This window comes from Zonotrichia albicollis, chromosome 29, assembly GCF_047830755.1.
Source record: "Zonotrichia albicollis isolate bZonAlb1 chromosome 29, bZonAlb1.hap1, whole genome shotgun sequence".
In the NCBI taxonomy this organism is placed as follows: domain Eukaryota; kingdom Metazoa; phylum Chordata; class Aves; order Passeriformes; family Passerellidae; genus Zonotrichia; species Zonotrichia albicollis.
In genome coordinates this window covers 2,819,809-2,839,310 of record NC_133847.1, presented here as the reverse complement: position 1 = coordinate 2,839,310, position 19,502 = coordinate 2,819,809, and the positions used below count along the sequence as shown (strand labels likewise).

At 53.8% G+C, this 19,502-nt stretch overlaps 1 protein-coding gene across 3 annotated transcripts in view; it reads left to right on the top strand.

Annotated features, from left to right (window-relative positions):
• LINGO3 (leucine rich repeat and Ig domain containing 3) overlaps positions 1–17,719 on the top strand; it is a 33,556-nt gene extending 15,837 nt beyond the window's left edge. For all 3 annotated transcript variants that reach the window (XM_074528616.1, XM_074528615.1, XM_074528617.1), the window contains 2 exons: positions 779–882; positions 13,329–17,719. In XM_074528616.1, the coding sequence (XP_074384717.1) occupies positions 13,362–15,170 (1,809 nt within the window). In that variant the 5' untranslated portion in view covers positions 779–882; positions 13,329–13,361 and the 3' untranslated portion in view covers positions 15,171–17,719. The remainder of the gene's footprint in view (positions 1–778; positions 883–13,328) is intronic.
• The last annotated feature ends 1,783 nt before the right edge of the window (positions 17,720–19,502 follow it).

Genomic DNA, 19,502 nt, shown 5'->3' with positions numbered 1-19,502 from the left:
GGAGAGGATCCTTCAGGGCACGAAGTGTGATATAATTTAATATTTATAAAATTATAAATATGTTATATATATATATGTGTGTGTGTGTGTATATTTTATATATATTTTTATATATTTTTATATATATATATTTATTTATAATCTTTTTATAATATATAAATATTGTATCTTTCTAATTATATGAATTAGAAATATATGGCATTTATATATTATAAAATATATCTATTATAAAATATACAAATTATATCTTTAACAATAATAATTAATATTATTATATTTTATATTATATGTGAATATATATTTTATATTGTATAATATAATATAATATAATATAATATAATATAATATAATATAATATAATATAATATAATATAATACTTATTTTATATGGTGGTTATAATCTATAGTATATAGCATTATATATTATAATCTATCATCTATAATATTATATATTTATAATAGTCTATAATATATTCACCATATATGGTGAATATATTATAGACTGTTATAAATATATATTTTCTATAAAATATACTATATAATATTTATAATATTTTATAAAAAATATGCTATGTAATATTTATATATTTACAGATAAAACCAGGCAAGCTGCAATGGCCAGGTCACACATGTGGCTGGAGCAGCTCTGAGGATGTTCCCCCTCTCTGGGAAGTGCCTGGGTTCCCCATCCCTGGCCTTTGGAGGAGTTTATTTGGGATTTCTGTGGCAGACACGGGGGAAGGTGACTGACAGTGCTCTCCTTGTGCTTTCTGTGCAGAGGAGCCCAGGCTGGCTGTGCTGGACCCTTCACCATGTGAACGTCCCCAGGCTCCAATGCCTCAGCAGAGCCCCATGCCGGAGCAGCCCTGCACCTGCAGAACGGTGAGAACTCCCTGGGCCCCAGACTGGGGGTTGTGCACTGGGACACCCAAAATCCAGCTCATTTTGACCTCGTGGCCACCCCTGCTTGGTGGCATTAGCTCCCTCCTTGTCCCCTGTGACCGTGTTCACAGGGGTTCTTGGATGAGGGAAGAGATGGGGATCTCTTCCCATGTTTCAAAAGGCTTGATTTATTATTTTATTATATATATTACATTAAAACTATACTAAAAGAATAGAAGAAAAGGTTTCATCAGAAGGCTGGCTAAGAATAGAAAAAAATCAGAAAGAATGATAACAAAGCTTCTGTCCTGGACAGAGAGTCCAAGCCAGCTGACTGTGATTGGCCATTAATTAGAAACAACCACACAACACCAATCACAGATCCACCTGTTGCATTCCACAGTAGCAGATAATCATTGTTTACATTTTGTTCCTGAGGCCTCTCAGCTTCTTAGGAGGAAACATCCTAAGGAAAGGATTTTTCATAAAAGATGTCTGTGACAGTCCCCAGCTCCTCATGCAGCAGGAGCACTCAGCTGGACATGGAGCAGCTGGGAGATCTCCAGCCTGTTTTCACCACCCCAAAATGAGCCAGAAGAAGCTCAGGCAGAGCTGTGGTGTGAATCTCTGAGGTGCTGAGGTCAGGGTTGGTGGCAGGCAGCAATGGGACCCCCCACTTGGTCACTGTGGGACCCTTAGCCTTGGCCATGCCAGGATCCATGTGCAGCAGTGGTTTGGGGTTTGGATGGAGTTCTTGGGAGTTCATCAGCTCAGAGAGGAGCTCTGCAGGCTTTGCCCCTGCTCTGCTGTCCAGATGCCAGACAGAGACTGAAGCCACACAGCCCCATTGTCCCCTTTCCCTTCCCCCATGGAGATTTCTGGGTTTTGGGATCCTCTTGTGGCTGCACATGGAAGGAGCTGAGCTGCTCTCCTGCTGCCCCAGCTGATGCCCTCCAGCCACAGATCTGGGACTGACGCCAGCGCGTCTCGCTCCAAATGTCACCACTGCCACATCAGTGTCACCCTCCAGCCCGGGGGGGTTTGGGGGTGGCACAGCTGAACCCCCCCAGGCTCTGCTGGGCCCCTCTGGGATCTGGGGTGAATCTCCCTGTCCCCTCCCCTCTCTGGGATGATCCCGGGGATTAGTCCTGCTCCCACCTCGTGTGACAGGGCTGGGTTGGGATGTCAGGAGCTGTTTCACCCCTGACATGGGTTGGGATGTCAGGAGCTGTTTCACCCCTGTCATGGTTTGGGATATCAGGGGTTCTTTCAGCCCTATCATGGGTTGGGATATCAGGGACTGTTTCACCCCTGTCATGGATTGGGATGTCAGGAGCTGTTTCACCCCTGTCATGGATTGGGATGTCAGGTCTTGTTTCCTCCCTGTCATGGGTTGAGATTTCAGATGTTTCATCCTTGGCATGGGTTGGGATGTCAGGGGCCCTTGGAGACCTTTCCACCCCTGCCATGGGTTGAGATTTCAGGAACTGTTTCACCCCTGTCGTGGCATTTTGCTCTCCCTGCTCCCATGATCATAATTGGGATGGCAATAAAATCTCCAGTGAAGCAGCAGCTGCAGACAGATCTTAACAAATGCTCTCAGCCCTGGAGTGATGCTGAGCAGAGCTGGGAGGGGGAGGGAAATCTGTCACTCCGTGCTGCTCCTGTCTGGAATTCCCACTCCCAGCAGGGTTTCCAGCAAATTGGGGGCTCCACCTCTGCCCCTTTCCCCCCTATCCCCACAGGGCTCCGAGCTGGGTTCTGCAGAGCCGAGCAGCCCTGCTGGGACCAGGCTGCTCTCCAGCCATAGCCGCCTGTCCCTGCAGCTGTCCGTCAGTCTGGCCTGTCAGTCTGCTCCTCTGCCCACATGTCCAGCAGTCCAGTGGGATTAAAGTGTCTGGAGTGATGGATCCCCCTGCTGAGGTGCAGAGCAGCCAGGGCTCCCTCTCCAGAGGGCAGCTGGCCTTGCTGGGCACCCCTGCCGTGGATGAAGGCTCCCATGGGGTGTGACAGCATTCACAGGGGTGTGAGGATGAGGGAAGAGATGAGGATCTGACTTCATGTGTCAGAAGCCTTGATTTATTATTTTATGATATATATTACATTAAAACTATACTAAAAGAATAGAAGAAAAGGTTTCATCAGAAGGCTAGCTAAGAATAGAATAGCAAAGAATGAAAACAGAGGTTTGTGGCTCAGCTCTCTGACTGAGCCAGCTGACTGTGATTGGCCATTAATTAGAAACAACCAACATGGACTAATCAAAGATCCACCTGTTGCATTCCACAGCAGCAGATAACCATTGTTTAACCATTTTGTTCCTGAGGCCTCCCAGCTTCTCAGGAGGAAAAATCCTAAGGAAAGGATTTTTCATAAAAGATGTCTGTGACAATGGGGCTGAGCCCTCATGAGCAGGATCCTCCCTGTGGGTCAGGGCTGCAAATAGCCTTTGTTTTATCCAGGAGCTCAGAGAGGGGACTGCCCTGAACAGTGTCACCACAGCTCAGGTGAGGGATTAGGAGGAGATTTTGCCATCAGAGATCCAGCACTGGCAGTCAGTGACAGCAATCAGGGTGTGATTTATGTGCCAGCTTCCCCAGGGGCTCAGGCCAGCCCTACGAAGTGCTGAGCTTAATGAAGGAGCTGATCTAACGAGGGGAGCTGATCTAACGAGGGCTGGCATGGCTGGGTTGGACAAATGAGTTCATGTGCTGGAGCAAAGCCCATGGGAGGCAGCTGGGACTGAAATCACCAGGAAATCTCTGTCCAGCATCAGGGCAGGGCTCTGCTGGGCACTGCAATCACTGCCCAGGAGCAGGGCAGGGCTCTGCTGGGCACCTCTGGGCAGACTGGGACCATTGTTGGCACTGGGGGTGGCTGCACGTCATCATCGCAGCGCTCTGCACGCCCCCGAGCAGCGTCATCATCATCATCGTCATCCATCAGCGCTCTGAAAGGTGCCTAATTACAGCCTCTGCTTTCCTGTTCCCTTATTCATCCTCCTGCCCCAGCACCTCCTTTGTCACCCAGCTGCAGGGCTGGAGCTGCCTGGCTTGGAGCAGTGAAGGCACAGGGTCCCTTCCTGTGATGAGGTCTCACGTCCTTCCTGCTGCTCAGAGCCCCTGTGGGTGATTTGTCCCCCCCAGAAGGATGGGACACCCCCAGAGGTGTCCCCAGCACACCCTGGGGATGTCCTGCCTGTCCTGCCTGGTCATTCCCTCTGTCCCCTCCCGTGTGGCCTCAGCCATGCTGCCCTGGGTGCTCTCAGTTTGCTCCCAGGCTGTGTTTTGGTGCAGAAGGTGAGGGATGAGCTCAGGAGGGAGGCAGGAGGAGGAGGCAGCTGCAGAGGAAGGAACAAATTCCCCTCTCTCATTTATTGCTCCGTATTTGTGTCTCTGTGGTGGCAGCAGCCCTTGCCAGGAGCTTTTCTGTGCCTGTGGCTGTGCCTGGCTGTCACATCTGTGCTGCTGGGGCTCTTGTGGGGTCATGGTTTGTACATCCAGCAGCGACAAATGTCATGTGGACCCTACAGCTGAGGTGCCAGGACACTTGCCAGGGCTTTGGGTTCCTTGATCCCACTCCCAGGCTGGGGACAAACCTGAGACTGGGCAAGTCTTGGCCAAGGTTGGTTTGGATGGGCACCTTTGGGCTTGGATGGGGACCTTGGCAAAGCCCAGCTGTAATGGGCTGGGTTTGCAGTGGGAGTCTCCTGGGCTGTCACCTTGCTTCTGGCTGGGTCAGTGCTCAGGGACAAGGACACCATGGGGCTGTGGCCAGCACCCAGTCCTGGTGACAGACTGGGATGGGACAACACTAGGAAGTCCTGCACCATGGGCTGTCACCCTGCAGTTGCCTCCTAGCGCCTCCCTATCCTGCCCCTGATATTAATGAGCTTCTGCAAATTAAAAGTTCTCACTTGAACCCTCCAAAAATGAGCCCCTGCTGTCCATGCAGGGACCAGAGCCACTGCATGGAGTTCAGCTCCAGGGTTCTTGGTGGCATCAGTGGCAGCTGGGTGCTCTGGGATGCAGCTGAAGAAGGGGAGTCAAGCTCAGCCTCTGCTCCTGCAGGTTCTGAGGCTGTTGAGATCCAGGTCAGGTTCACTCTCAGCCACCATTTCCCAGGAGCAGTCGAGATGCAGCTCTGACTGTGGTTCAGTCAACCCAGCTTGAGTGGAAACGAGCCCAGCACCCACCTGCCCTGCCCCCCTCCCCTACTTTTAGAAGAGTTATCCACTTTGGTAGAGAAATAGAGATGCTCATGGAATATTAAACACCTCCCTAAAGCCCCTGTTGCTGATGAGTGGCTGCTGCTCCTCATTGCCTGGTGCAGGCAGTGACCTTTCAGAAATGTTGTACGTCGTGGTCGTCTCTAAATGTCTCCTCTCCTGGGAGCATCTTGTGGAGATAGAGATTCAGACATGATGTCTGTCAAGAAGAAAAGCAGATTGTGGCCAATCTGGGGCTGCCTGTGCAGTGTTGCCTGGGCCACGTGCTCGGGAATCATAAGGTTGGCTCTAAAAATAAGCGGTGGCTCCTTTCGGGTCGTCTCCTTGGTGCCGTGGCTCATCAGGGAATCCTCAGTGCTGGGAGTTCCCACGTGGGAGAGGAGTGGAGAGTCCTGTGGCTGCTGAGGACTCAGGATGGGATCCTGGGGTGGGAAGACACTGTGGAGACACCAGGGAAGGAAGGGCAGGTCCTGCATCCCCTGGGAGCTGCTCCAGCCCCCCAAGACCTGGGGCTGCTGAGCAGGAGGAGCCTCGTGAGAGGCAGCAGCTGCCACTCACCAAAATAACTCCCTTCTCTGGAAGCTTTTCATGTTCTCCAGCCGTCCCTGAAGTCACTCTGTGATGACCCAGCCTGGCTCCTGCACAGGCAGCTCCTTCCACACTCCCCTCCTGTGCCTTGCCAGCAACATCTGCTCTGCCTGAGCAGCCTTGAGAGGGACACGAGGGTGACATCACCACAGGGCTGTAGGGCCTTCTGTGGAAGCTTTTCATGCTTTTCATGTTCTCCAGCCATCCCTGAAGTCACATTTGGAGACATTCTGTGGTGACCAAGCCACCCCCTGGCTCCTGCACAGGCAGCTCCTTCCACACCCCCTCTCCATTCCTGTGCCTTGCCAGCAACATCTGCTCTGCCTGAGCAGCCCTGAGAGGGACACAAGGGTGACACCACCACAGGGCTGTTGGGGATGGCCACTGGGCCACCTGGTGGCCTGAGGAATCTCAAGGTGTTCGCTGTTGGGGAAGATGAAACAGGAAAGCCTTATAAATATGATTGTCTGGCAAAAGATTTTGAGAATATAGAAACTATAAGTGAGATTGAAAAGAAAGCAAGCTTTGAGATCCCTCAGTTACTGAACAACTGGACAACAATGGTGTGGCTGGCTGAAGGTGATCCCCTTTTGATGGAACAACACCCTCTGCTTGCAGGCAGGCCCAAGGGTCAGACCAGACCCTGCCAGCTTGGCAGAAGGGGTCCAAAGAGGAGGTTTTAGGGTTTAAAATGCAACACAGTAATGGTAATATAATGATTCTTTAGGGTGTATGTAAGTGCTATGGGATTTGTATATTGTACTAGATTGGTTAGTGAGAATTAGAATATTCAACACAGAAGAAAATTCATTGTATTGTAATGAGAACCTCACTTTCTTACCCGTTTTACTCTCTTATCCTTCTACGCTCTTACCCTTTTACCTTCTTATTCTCTTTCCCTCTCATCCTCTCTCCCCCTCTCTCCTCTCGGGCCTGCTCTGAGCTGTGCCTGGCAGCTCCCAGCAGGGCCCTGCACCCAGGCCCTTTGCAATAAACCCCAAGTTCCACAACCAGAAGAAGATTTATTGTATTGTAACGGGAACCTCACCCTCTGATCCTCTCTTTTACTCTCTCATTCTCTCTTTATCACTCTCTTTATCTCTCTCTCCCTCTTTGGGGCCTGCTCTGAGCTGTGGCTGGCAGCTCCCAGCAGGGCCCTGCACCCAGGCCCTTTGCAATAAACCCCAAATTCCACGACCTGGCTGCAGAGATCTCTCATCTCCTTCTGTCCCAACCATCCTACCCCGATGCTCCCACAGTTCCCCAGGTCCTGTGGGGTGGGAGATGCTCTGTAGGGCCCTGCCGGGTGCCCTCAGTGCCCATCCAGCCATTGCTTCTCCCTCTGCTCCTCCAGCCCTGCCCAGCCCAGCCCTGACCCAGAAAAATGTGCTGAGAGCCTCAGAGCCAGGAGAATTTGTTTCCCAGCCAGCCCCTGATAGGATTAGGAATAACTCTCTCCTGGATAATTCTCCATTAGGTCTGGTGATTGATTTCCTTCCTTTTTACCCTTAGCTCCGTCCTGCTCTCCCCGTTTCAGCTGGATTATTTATTCTCATGCTTGGCTTGCTAATTGCCTGATCACCAGAGCTGAGGCTTGGGCACATCCCTGGCCTCCTTTGACCCTCCAGTTTCTGCCTCTCTGTTTCTGTCTCAGCTCTGATTTAATCCCCTCCACGCCCCAGCATAAACCAGGATCTTTCTGCTGCCCTGTGCAGAGGGAGAAGCCTGCTGGTGTCACCCCAGGAGCCAGGGAAGGTCTGAGGGAAGCTCCTGAATTTCCTCCCCATCATTCCTATCCCCTCCATCCTCCCATGTCTTTTCTGAGGTTTTTCCAAGCTCAGTGTGGCTCCAAACCCACTGACTTTGCAGACTCAAGGCCAGGGCTAAAATAAAGCTGCAGGAGCTTTTGGTTTGTTTTTGGAGGGTGGCACAGGTCACATTTGGTCCTCATTTCAGTGCCCCTGGGAACTGTGCTGTGCTCTGAGCTGCAGCAACAGCTGGAAAATACAGTTGGATTCCCTGAGTTCACATTTGGGCATCAAACTGGGCCCTGCCAGCTCTGAAGATGCCAGGACACCCCCAGGGGATCCCCTGGAGCCACCATCAGTGTGGGTTGGTGTCACCAGTGAAGCTCAGCACGGAGCAGACCGCAGGGATTCTCATTTTTTGCCATTTCAGCCTAAAATCATACAGGGGGAAGGGTGTTTTTGGAAGGTGTGACTGAGGACTCAGGGTTTTCCAGCAGAGAAGAAGGAGCAGACATCTGGATGGGCTTTGGCACAGGGCTGAGGCCTGGAGGAGCTCTGTCCTGGGGCAGCTCTGGCTGCAGTTTTCCCTTCCCCATGGGCAGAGAATTGTTGGCATCAACACCCAGTTCACATTTGGGCATCAAACTGGGCCCTGCCACCTCTGAACGATGCCAGGTCACCCCCAGGGGATCCCCAGCAGCCCCTGGTGTGGGTGGTGTCACCATCAGTGTGGGTTGGTGTCACCAGTGAAGCTCAGCACGGAGCAGACCCCAGGGATTCTCATTTTTTGCCATTTCAGCCTAAAATCATACAGGGGGAAGGGAGTTTTTGGAAGGTGTGACTGAGGGCTCCAGCAGCAATCTCAGTGAGCTGGGGAGCACCACAGGGGTGTTTGGACACTCCATCCAACCCCATGCAGGGGCTGAGCAGAGTGACAGAGTCTGTGAGGATGCTGGCAGTGCCCAGCAGGGTTGGCATTGCCTTCCCTGGCATGGAGCTGGGCTGGGGACAGCAGCCAGGGAGCAGGGATGGCGTGGGGACACTCAGCTGCCAGCCTGGGCACTGCTCGGGGTGTTCCCAACAGCACTTGGCTGCTGCTGGTGTTTGTAGGAGCCCTCTCCTGTCTCGTGTCAAGTTTGGGACACGCTGGCACTGGCACAAGGTGCTGGCAGCTCCCTGTGTGACAGAGCACTGGGGTTATCGCCCTGTTGGTCTTTTCAGGGTGGGCATCCCACAGTCACGTTTTGCTCCATTGCTCCATCCCTGCTTTGGGGTCTCCATGCTCTCCTTGGGTTCCCTGCATCCCTGGAAAGATGCAGCAGCATCCCCTGTCCCCCTCCATGGGCCTGGAGCAGCAGCAGTGGGGTGCTGGAAAGAGAAGAGCTCAGCAGGAGCATTTTACATCCTGCACATCAAGGGAGGGATAAAACCAGACCTTGCTCTGACTGAGGTGTTTGTGCTCATGTGATGTCTGAGCCGGGGAACCTGGAAATGGCAACCTGGGCTGATTTTTTTGGTCTTTATTCACAAAAAGGGAGAAATAATGGCAGCTGAGGAGCAGTTGCTCTTGGAGGAGCTGGCAGGGCCAAGCTCGTGCCAGAGGAGCAGGAGCTGTTTGAAGGGAACAAAATCCCACCTGCATGGAATCCCAGAATGGTTTGGGATGGAAGGGACCTTAAAAACCATCTCATCCCACCTCCTGCCATGGCAGGCACACCTTCCACTATCCCAAGGTGCTTCAAGCCCTGTTCATCCTGATCTTGGACACTTCAGGGATATAAAGGCAACCACAGCTTCCCTGGGGAGCCCCAAGCCAGGGTGGCTGGAGAGCAGCAGCTCCTCTGTGCTGCTGGTGCCTGGGACAAAACAAGCACAGTGGTCACAAATCCTGGTGGCGAAGTGGGGAATGAGGCAGGGAAAGCTCCAGGGGCTCACAAAATTGACAAATTGTCCAAAATTGCTCTGCTCTGCTTCCCCCATCACAGCCCCTCAGCCCCGGGCTTTGCTGGCTCCGTCCCCAGCGCTGCACGCAGCAAGCTTGTTATTTTTAAAAACAAATTAAATGAGCAGAAGAGCCTCTATCTAGGCCTTGCTCTGGATCTTAATTGCCCTGGCTCCCCAGGGGCCGGGCGAGCCCGGAAAGCGCCGCACAATCACCGTAATGAGCTATTAATAACCAGCCCGGCTCTGCCCGGCTCCGAGAGGGTCCTGCTGGCCCTGCAGGGACACCGCGGCTCTGCAGCTCCTCTGCGGGGTGTGCTGGGGCCGGCAGAGACCCTGGCAGAGCCAGCCTTGCTCCAGAGCCCAGATGTGCAGGGAATGGCTCATCCAGATGTGGGGTTTGCTGTGGGGGCAGTGGAGCATCCATGGCTGGGGCTGGGTGTGGAGAGGGAGGGTGAGCCCAGGGCTGGGTCAGGAGAAGGAAGGTGAACCCAGGGCTGGCTGATGGACAGGGAGGGTGAGCCTAGGGCTGGGGGGCAGCAGGGCTGATGGTCTGGGTCAGGAGAGGGAAGATGAGCCCAGGTTTGGGGGGCAGCAGGGCTGGCTGGTGCTCTGGACAGGGAAGGTGAGCCCAGGGCTGGCTCTGGACAGGGAAAGGGAGCCCAGGGCTGGCTGATGCTCTAGCTCTGGCAAAGGAAGGTGAGCCCAGGGTAGGGGGGCAGCAGAGCTGGTTCTGGATAGGGAAGGTGAGCCCAGAGCTGAGGAGCAGCAGGGCTGGGTGATGCTCTGGCTCAGGACAGGGAAGCTGAGCCCAAGGTTGGGGGCAGCAGGAATGGCTGATGGACAGGGAAGGTGATCCCAAGGCTGGCTGATGCTCTGGCACTGGAAAGGGAAGCTGAGCCCAGGGCTGTGGCTCCCATTCTCCATCTGTCTGGGAAAACAAGTCCAGTGGGGCTGGAGCTTTGCTTGGAGGATCAGGTGGCCGGAGTAGGAAGCAAAAGTGGAGTTGGGTTACTCCAGGCTCATGCATAATGAACACGGGGCAGAGCCTCAGGCAGGGAGAGGAAGGGCTGGATCCCCCGGGGCTGGCAGGGAAACACCATTAAAGGGGCTCCAGGGCACATTTATTTAATGTAGAGACTGAATAGGATGGATAAGCATCACAATTAATGGGGAGGGGTTTATCCTGTGGGTTTGCAGGTCGTGCTTGGGGCATCCTTCCCATGCTGCCCCAGGGCAGGGTAAGAGTGGGGCCTCCAGAACCAGGGGGTCCAAGGGGAGCTGCCCCCAACTCACCGCAGAGCCAGCTCAGGGTGATAGTTTAGTTGACTATGGAGAAGGTGTAAATGGTCAGTTCAATGAGGATGGTTCCTTTATTGGACAGTATAGTGGTAAAAAAGAGAAAGAACCTGCAGAAGGAAATGAAAGCTCTGAGGCTCCTTCTCCTGTAAATGCCATGAATTCATTTGTGTAACCACAGAACTTGTTCCTGGGGGCACCAGCCAGGCAGAGCCTTCACAAAGGGGCTGCCAGGCAGCTCCAGTGTCCAGGTAGCATCTGGGGACCTCCACTCCCAAAAGGGGTTTGGGGCAAGGAGTGAAGCTGAGCAGCGCTGGAGAGAGGGGAGAAAGGGGCAGGGGCAGCAGTGGGGTTGGTGGTCCCACCCCCCTGTCCCCCAGCTGCATCCACAATCCTGTGGTTGTGTGAAATGGTGACACTTCCCTCTTGGTTTGATTTGTTGCAAGAAAAAGGGAAATGTGGGAAAATTAAGACACTCACACAAAATAAAAGAAAAAGGTGTCACAGAATCAGAATAGAGTTGGTGGGGTTGGAAATCCCTCAAAGATCAAGTGCCAGCCCAGCACTGCCAAGGACACCATTGTCCCTCAGTGCCACATCCCCACATCTGTAAAAGATCACAGAACCCTGAAATATCCTGAGCTGGAAGGAACCCTCAGGGATCATCAGTGCAGCCCCTGGCCCTGCACAGCCACCCCAACACCCCCACCCTGAGCATCCCTCAGAGCATTATCCAAACACTCCTTGAAGATCATCTCTCATCCTTCCAAAATTGCACAGAGCAATGGGTTTAATTTCAGGGATTGCTCCTCTGGGATAATGGGATCAGGAAATTTCCCATGGAGATGTCATCCTTCCCTGAGCCCTGAGCACAGAGAGTCAATAACAGCCCCCTAGGGCTTTCCCATGTGCCACCAGCCCTTGGGGACAGGAGGGAGGGTGACACCAGCCTTGGGTGTCCTTTACCAGCACAGAGGGCGTGAGGAGCAGGAGATGCTGGGCTGGGCCAGCTCTTGATGTCCCTGCTCCATCAGTGTCACCTCTGTGGGGGCTCTGGGGTCCCCATCACTCTCCTTCTGTCCCCCTCTAAGCCAAGCAGCAGCCACCTCAAAATGGGCATTTTGGGGACCTTTTGGGCCCTGAGGACCTGCAGTGGCACTGAGGTGGGGTGGCCTTGAGCAGCCACAGGTGTCACATTGTCCCCTTCCCTCGCCCCCATCCTGCTGGGGTCCCACACAGGTTTGGGGTCAGCCCAGAGGGACAGAAGGGAGTGTGAGAGGGGCTCCCTGGAGGTCAGAAGGGCTGGAACCCTCAGGGACTGTCCCCCAGTTTGTCCCAGTGCTGTGGGATGATGGCACAAAGCCCCCCTGCTGGAGGTGACAGTGCCCCACTCCCTGCACCTCCCCAGGGCTGGCTCTGCTCTTGGCACCCCCAATATCCTCATGCCAGGCTCAAAAACACCCAACCGAGCAACTCTGCCACTTAATTAGGTTAATGACCGTGCTTCATTAAGGAAAGGAGTTTGCAGCGGTGTTTCCAGGCAGATTTGGGGCACGGATGGGGACGGGGAGAGGGAACGGGGAAGCAAAGAAAAGGGAAAGTGGCAGCGAAATGCTAATCCCTGGAAAGGAAAGGAAAGGAAAGGAAAGGAGGGCAGGCGGGGCACGGCACCGCGGGGTCGGTGTTAATCCCTGCTCGGCAAAGATTGAGCCCGGGGCCGCCTTAATCTGGGATCCGAGAGGGCGGGACCGGGACGGGGACGGGAATGGGGATGGGGACGGGGATGGGGATGGGGACGGGGACAGGGGCCTGGGCCCTACTTGTGGCATTGAGTATCCCCTGTCCTACAGGACCCCTCCAAGGCAGGGGCCTGGTGATAATTTGTGTCACTGGATGAGACCTCACACCAGGAGCAGAGAGAATGGGACATCTCAGCTGTGTCAACAGAGAGAATTGAGGTAACCCAGCTGTGTCTCCAGAGGGAATGGGGCATCCCAGCTGTGTCACCAGAGAGAACTGGGACATCCCAGGGGTCAAAATCAAACCCGCAGATGCTCTGGGCTGCGTGCCAGGGTCTCTGAGCCCCCTGGCGGGGTCCTCGGCAACTCTGGACACCCGGAGGGATGCAGAGAGTTCTGACAAGCACCAAGGGCCAGACAAGCTGAGGCACGTCCTGTCTGCAATACTGGTAATTATTCCAATAGGGTACTATCGCAGACATCTTTTATGAAAAATCCTTTCCTTAGGATTTTTCCTCCTGAGAATCTGAGAGGCCTCAGGAACAAAATGTAAACAATGATTATCTGCTGCTGTGGTATGAAACAGGTGCATCTGTGATTGGCCCATGTTGGATGTTCGTAATTAATGGCCAATCACAGCCCAGCTGGCTCAGACAAAGAGCCGAGCCACAAACCTTTGTTATCATTCTTTCTGATTCTATTCTTAACTAGGCTTCTGATGAAACCTTTTCTTCTATTCTTTTAGTATAGTTTTAATGTAATATATATCATAAAGTAATAAATCAGCCTTCTGAAACACGGAGTCAGATCCTCGTCTCTTCCCTCATCCAAGAACCCCTGTGAACACCGTCACAGGGTAGGACCTTGTCCCTGCTGACTCTGCTCTCTCTCTCTCTGTCACAGGCACATGGCAGCGCGGCAGTGAGCCCCTAGACCATGCCCCACACCATGAGATGGTGGCTCCCGCTGCTGGCCCTGCTGCTGCTGTCCCCGCGGGCGGGCGCGTGCCCCGCGCGCTGCGAGTGCGCGCCGCAGCTGCGCTCGGTGCTGTGCCACCGCCGCCGCCTCACCGCCATCCCCGAGGGCATCCCCAGCGAGACCCGCGTGCTGGAGCTCAACAAGAACCGCATCCGCTGCCTCAATCCCGGCGACCTGGCGCCCTACCCGCTGCTGGAGGAGCTGGATTTCAGCGAGAACATCATCTCCAATGTGGAGCCCGGCGCCTTCAGCAACCTGTTCAACCTGCAGACGCTGCGGCTGCGGGGGAACCAGCTCAAGCTCATTCCCCCGGGGGTCTTCACCAAGCTGACCAACTTGACCCTGCTGGACATCAGCGAGAACAAGCTGGTCATCCTGCTGGACTACATGTTCCAGGATCTGCGCAACCTGAAGAGCCTGGAGGTGGGTGACAATGACCTGGTGTACATCTCCCAGCGCGCCTTCTCGGGGCTGCTGGGGCTGGAGCAGCTGACCATTGAGAAGTGCAACCTGACCTCCATTTCGGCCGAGTCGCTGTCCTACCTCCAGAACCTGGAGGTGCTGCGGCTCCGGCACCTCAGCATCTCTGCGCTGGAGGACCAGAACTTCAAGAAACTCTACAACCTCCTGCAGCTGGAGATCGACAACTGGCCGCTGCTGGAGGAGGTGTCCCCCACCAGCTTCCAGGGCCTGAACCTCACCTCGCTCTCCATCACCTACACCAACATCACAGCCGTGCCCGCCGCTGCCTTGAGGAACTTGGTGTACCTGCGGTACCTCAACCTGTCCTACAACCCCATTAGCACTGTGCTGAAGGGCTCCTTCAAAGACCTCATCCGGCTCCAGGAGCTCCACATCGTGGGCGCTCTCCTGGTGTCCGTGGAGCCGCAGGCTTTCTCCGGCCTGAGACAGATCCGGCTGCTCAACCTCTCCAGCAACTTCCTGTCCACGCTGGAGGAGAGCACCTTCCACTCGGTCAACACGCTGGAGACACTGCGGGTGGACAGGAACCCCCTGGCCTGTGACTGCCGGCTCCTCTGGATCCTGCAGCGCCGCAAGACGCTCAACTTCGACGGGCAGCAGCCCATGTGCTCCTCCCCACCCGAAATCCAGGGCAACGCCCTGCGCGACTTCCCGGACTCGGTGCTCTTCGAGTACTTCACCTGCCAGAAGCCCAAGATCCGGGATCGGAAGCTGCAGCACGTGACGGCGTGGGAGGGACAGTCCGTGTCCTTCCTGTGCCGCGCCGACGGCGAGCCCGACCCCTCCATCGCCTGGGTGTCCCCCCAGCACCGCATGATCACCACCCGCAGCACGGGCCGGGCCACGGTGCTGCCCGGGGGCACCCTGGAGATCCGTTTTGCCCAGGTGCAGGACAGTGGCACCTACATCTGCATCGCCAGCAACGCCGGTGGCAATGACACCTACTTCGCCACGCTGACGGTCAAGGGGCGCCCGGCCGACGGCACCCACCTCGCCAACCGGACTTTGTACCTCAGCGACTTCAACGACACCTTCCACAACAACACCCAGGTCTTCTTGAAGTTCACCTTGGACCTCAAGACCATCCTGGTCTCCACGGCCATGGGCTGCATCACCTTCCTGGGCGTGGTGCTCTTCTGCTTCCTCCTGCTCTTCGTCTGGAGCCGCGGCCGGGGGCAGCACAAGAACAACTTCTCCGTGGAATATTCCTTCCGCAAGGTGGATGGTCCCACCACCACCACCGGCCAGGGAGGGGCCAGGAAGTTCAACATGAAGATGATCTAAGCCTCTCCCAGAGGAGAACCATTTTCTGCAGCCCAGCCCCAGGCTGGGAGGGCTGGGAGGGCTGTGGGAGCACCGGCCGTGTCCCAGAGCTGGCAGAGTGACCTTGCTGTGTTGGGACATGGCTGGAGACAGAGGTGCCACAAGCCAGCAGGGTCAGAACCGTGGGGACCTCAGGGTCGGGGAGGGATGACCCCAATGTCCCAGCCCTGTAGAGAGCCCTCAGGGCTCAGGGGCTGTCCCAGGGGCTCCTGATGTAGCGAGGTTTCTGCTACCAACTATGCATTTCTTGAGCCAAAAGATCAGCAGTGTTTGGGCCTGGGAGAAAAATGCTTCCTGTTTTCCCCCACCCTTTCCCTTTTTTTGTAAGGGACTCTTCAGAAAACTTTCCTGGTAGTTGTTTGTGGTTCTTTTCTTCTTGTTGGTGGGGGTTTTGGTCCAATTTTTTTTTAATTAATTTCCAAGAGAAATGTCTTCCGGGGCGATGCGGGACTGGGGAGGTTGTGCCAAGCTCGGGGGTCCCCCAGCCCCTTGGCAAAGACAGATCCCCCCCCTCCCGGGCACAGATGTGCCTTGAGAGCTTTTCATCCATGGATTTAAGATCCAGCATCTGCCAATGTGGGTGCCCAGGGACACTTCTGCACAAGCAATAATAACCCTCCAGGGCCAGGCTCTGAGGAGGTGTCAGCGAGAAAAAAAAGAGAAAAAAAGGCAAAATGAGGCCAAGATCGTTAAAATAAGGAAAAGCAACCCCAGGGTGATGCAAGGCCCCCCTGTCTCTGCATCCACCCAATTGGGGGTTGGGATTCCTACAGGTTCAAAAGGCACTCTTGGGTTCATTTTTTTGGAGTTGCAAAGCCAAAATCTGCAGGAGAGCAGAACCTGGCTAATCCTGTGCAGGCAGGCCCTACAGCCCAGGAAAGAAGAGGAGAGAAAAGCTGGGAAGAAGCAGTCCAGGAGAACATCCTGGCTGACACCTCCATCCCAGATCCTGCACGCTCCGACGCTGAGGACCACGGGTCAGTGTCCCTGGGGCTGCTTCTGCTGCCACAGGGGTGGTTCCTGCCTTCCCATCCCACCCCTTCCCAGGCTGTGCCCTGGCTGGGCATGGATTTTTGTGTGAGGGAGAAGGAATGAAGGTGGAATGGAAGAGCCTTGGTGTAACCTGGAGGATCCAGGGAGTTCATTGCGTCCTCCTCCTCTTCCTCCTCCCATGTGCACCCTGGGGGTTGCTGCAGGTCCCACCTCTGTCCCCATTCCTGCAGGGATATCCCACACCTGGATGTCCCTTCTCCAGCCAGTGATGGTCAGGCTGGGAGCTGGAAGGGGCAGTTGGCCATCCCCTGATGGGCATCCCAGAGTGGCACCGGAGCATCCGAGGGGTTGGGAGCTTTGTGGGGCACAAGTGGCTGCTCAGAACATCCCCCCAACCCTGTTCTGCTGCCACAGGGTGCCCCCCATCCATCCATCCATCCATTCATCCATCCATCCATCCATCCATCCATGCATCCATGCATCCATCCATCCATCATCCATATCCATCTCTATCCATCCATCCATCCATCTATCCATCCATCCATCCATCCATCCATCTATCCATCCATCCATCCATCCATCCATCCATCCATCCATCCATCCATCCATCTGTCATCCATCTGTCATCCATCCATCCATCCATCCATCCATCCATCCATCCATCCATCCATCATCCATATCCATCCATCCATCCATCCATCCATCCATCCATCCATCCATCATCCATATCCATCTCTATCCATCCATCCATCCATCCATCATCCATCCATCCATCCATCCATCCATCCATCCATCCATCTATCTGTCATCCATCTGTCATCCATCCATCCATCCATCCATCCATCCATCCATCCATCCATCATCCATATCCATCCCTATCCATCCATCCATGTCCATCCCTCCCTGCCATGGGTCTGTCTGTCCCCATGACCCCTCATGCCCGGTGCCCCTCACCCCCAGCCGTGCATGCCGTGTCCTCCCAGGGTCCTGTTTGGTGTCTGGGGTTTTTTTATCCTTGGGGAGGGTGTGGGAGGGGTGTGGGAGGGCAGGGAGGGGGTCAGGCATGGACCCTCACAGTGGGAGCAAAGGGCAGTGCAGACCTGGCACAGTTTTCTATGTAACGAGCATGTCAGATGTATTTGTGAGCAAAAAAAAAAAAAAAAAAAAGGTAAAAAAGGGACTTTTGTGGCTCATTTGGGTTTTTCTCCCCCTTTTCTTCCCCATGTGCCTCAATAAGAACAGGCAAAATCAGTGGGCAGAGCCTGAGCAGGAGCTGGCAAGGGCAGGAGAACCAGAATTCACAGCTCTGAGCTCTCCAGACCTGCTGCAAGCTGGGAAGGCCTTGGAATTCCAGCAGACCTTCCCCCCTTCCCAGAGTTCTACTGGGATTTGCAGCCCCTGAGTCCATTCCCACCATCAGTCCCACAAACCCCACATAAACAATGTGAAACCACCTCCCAGAGGGTGCCAAAGTCCATATTAATAACTAATAAATTATTAATGCACGTGTGCTAACAGACTGCTGCTGCTATTAATCGATTATTAATTATTAATGCAGTGTTTAGGAGGACATGCCAAAAGTGGAGGGTGCAAAGGCAGCATCTTGAGTCCTGCTGGCAGGAAAATTGGGATTTGAGGGGGTTAAAAGGAGTCACATCCACCCCAGAGTGCACACAGGGAGCCAAATCCCTTGGATGGGGCTGGAAAATCGGGCACATGCCAGGGGAAACTGAGGCACGGGGGGGCACTGCAGGGGAACAGGAGCCAGTGGGGAAGAGGAGATGGTACCTCTCGACAGAGTGACCCTTCCAGTGCCCTCCCCATCCCCTGAGCCCCAGGGCCCAGCCTGGCCCCCCCAAGGCCACCCCTGCCCTTGTGACAGCTGCCACCGCTGTCCTCACCACGGGCTCAGCCAGCCCAGGGTCCCCTTGCCCAAAGAGAAAGAAAAGCTGGAAAAAAAGTTACGGAAATGGGGCCTTGGAGCATCCAGGTGTGTTCCAAGAGATTACAGAAATTCCCAAGTGCTGCCTGGAAAGATCAAACTCAAACTGGATGTTCGCATGGACCAGATAATCCATTCCAACTGCAGGAACTACAAAAAAAAACAAAAAAAGAAAAAGCAGATTTTCTTGGTCCCTCTATATATTAACACCATTTTGCTTGGAAATTCTGAACAGGAGCGCATCCACATGGAAATACAGATATTTTAAACCATCCCATCCACTGAATTTTGGGGTAAAAACATCATTTTAACCTGTTTGTTTTATTTTAACCTGTTACCCTTTGGAGAGGCCACATCCTGTGAGATGCACCTGCCATGGGGTAGTGTTATGTTTGCACCAGTTTTATGTTTGAGGGGCCACCTGTCCTTGTGTCCCCCTCAAAGGGGGCAATGCCCCTCCCTAAACCCCCACCGTGTCCCTTTGCCAGGCTCAGAGCCCACCCTGTCCCCTGCCACCCCCAGCTCTGCCAGCACAGCCTGGGCTGGCACTGGGAGCAAAGGAATATTGTAAATCAAAGGTGACTCCAATGAAGACAGAATGATGAGGAGAATTTTGTGGATGTCAGAGGGTTAATTAATTACTTTATTATACTATTATCTTGGTTTGGAAAGCCAGGTGTCTGCTTAGGAAGGTAGGACCCTCCCCTGAAATGGAGAATGCAAACCCTCCCCACCCCTCGTGATTGCTGTAAATTTTAAATTAAGGGGCTCTCAGGCAACAAAAATTATGGGAGCAGGAATAACAGTTCTTTAATAGGAAAGAAAATTAAAGGATAAAATAAACAGTGCAGTACACTAGAACAAAACTGACAGAGTCAGGACCCAACCTGACACCCTGTGGGTCAGGGTGTTGGCAGCAGTCCCATTGGAATTGTGGCTCAGCCCTCCTGCAGTGTCAGGGCTGGTTCTGCTGGAGCAGGGATCCTGGAGAAAGGTGCAGTCTCTTCCTCTGAGGATCCAGTGGCAGAGGCAGCAGCTGCTCCTCTGGGAAATCGAGTGAGAAGCTGTGCTGGTGTTCCAGAATCTCCAGATTGTATCCAGGCAGGAATGCTTGGCTCCTCCCTCTGGGCTCACATCTCCCAGTGGGATGCTGTAGTTCTTATCAGCCATGCAGGGACATTCAATGGCTGTTATCAGCAGATGTCCCCTCCTGAGGGAGGAGTGATTGTGGAAGAGATAAAGAAAACTGCCCACTGAGCAGAAGCCAACTGCCATACAGATGGTAATAGAGTACATCTTGTCTTGCAATCTGGAACAACTGTACTATATACATTTTATCTAAACTCAATCTGCCAAGC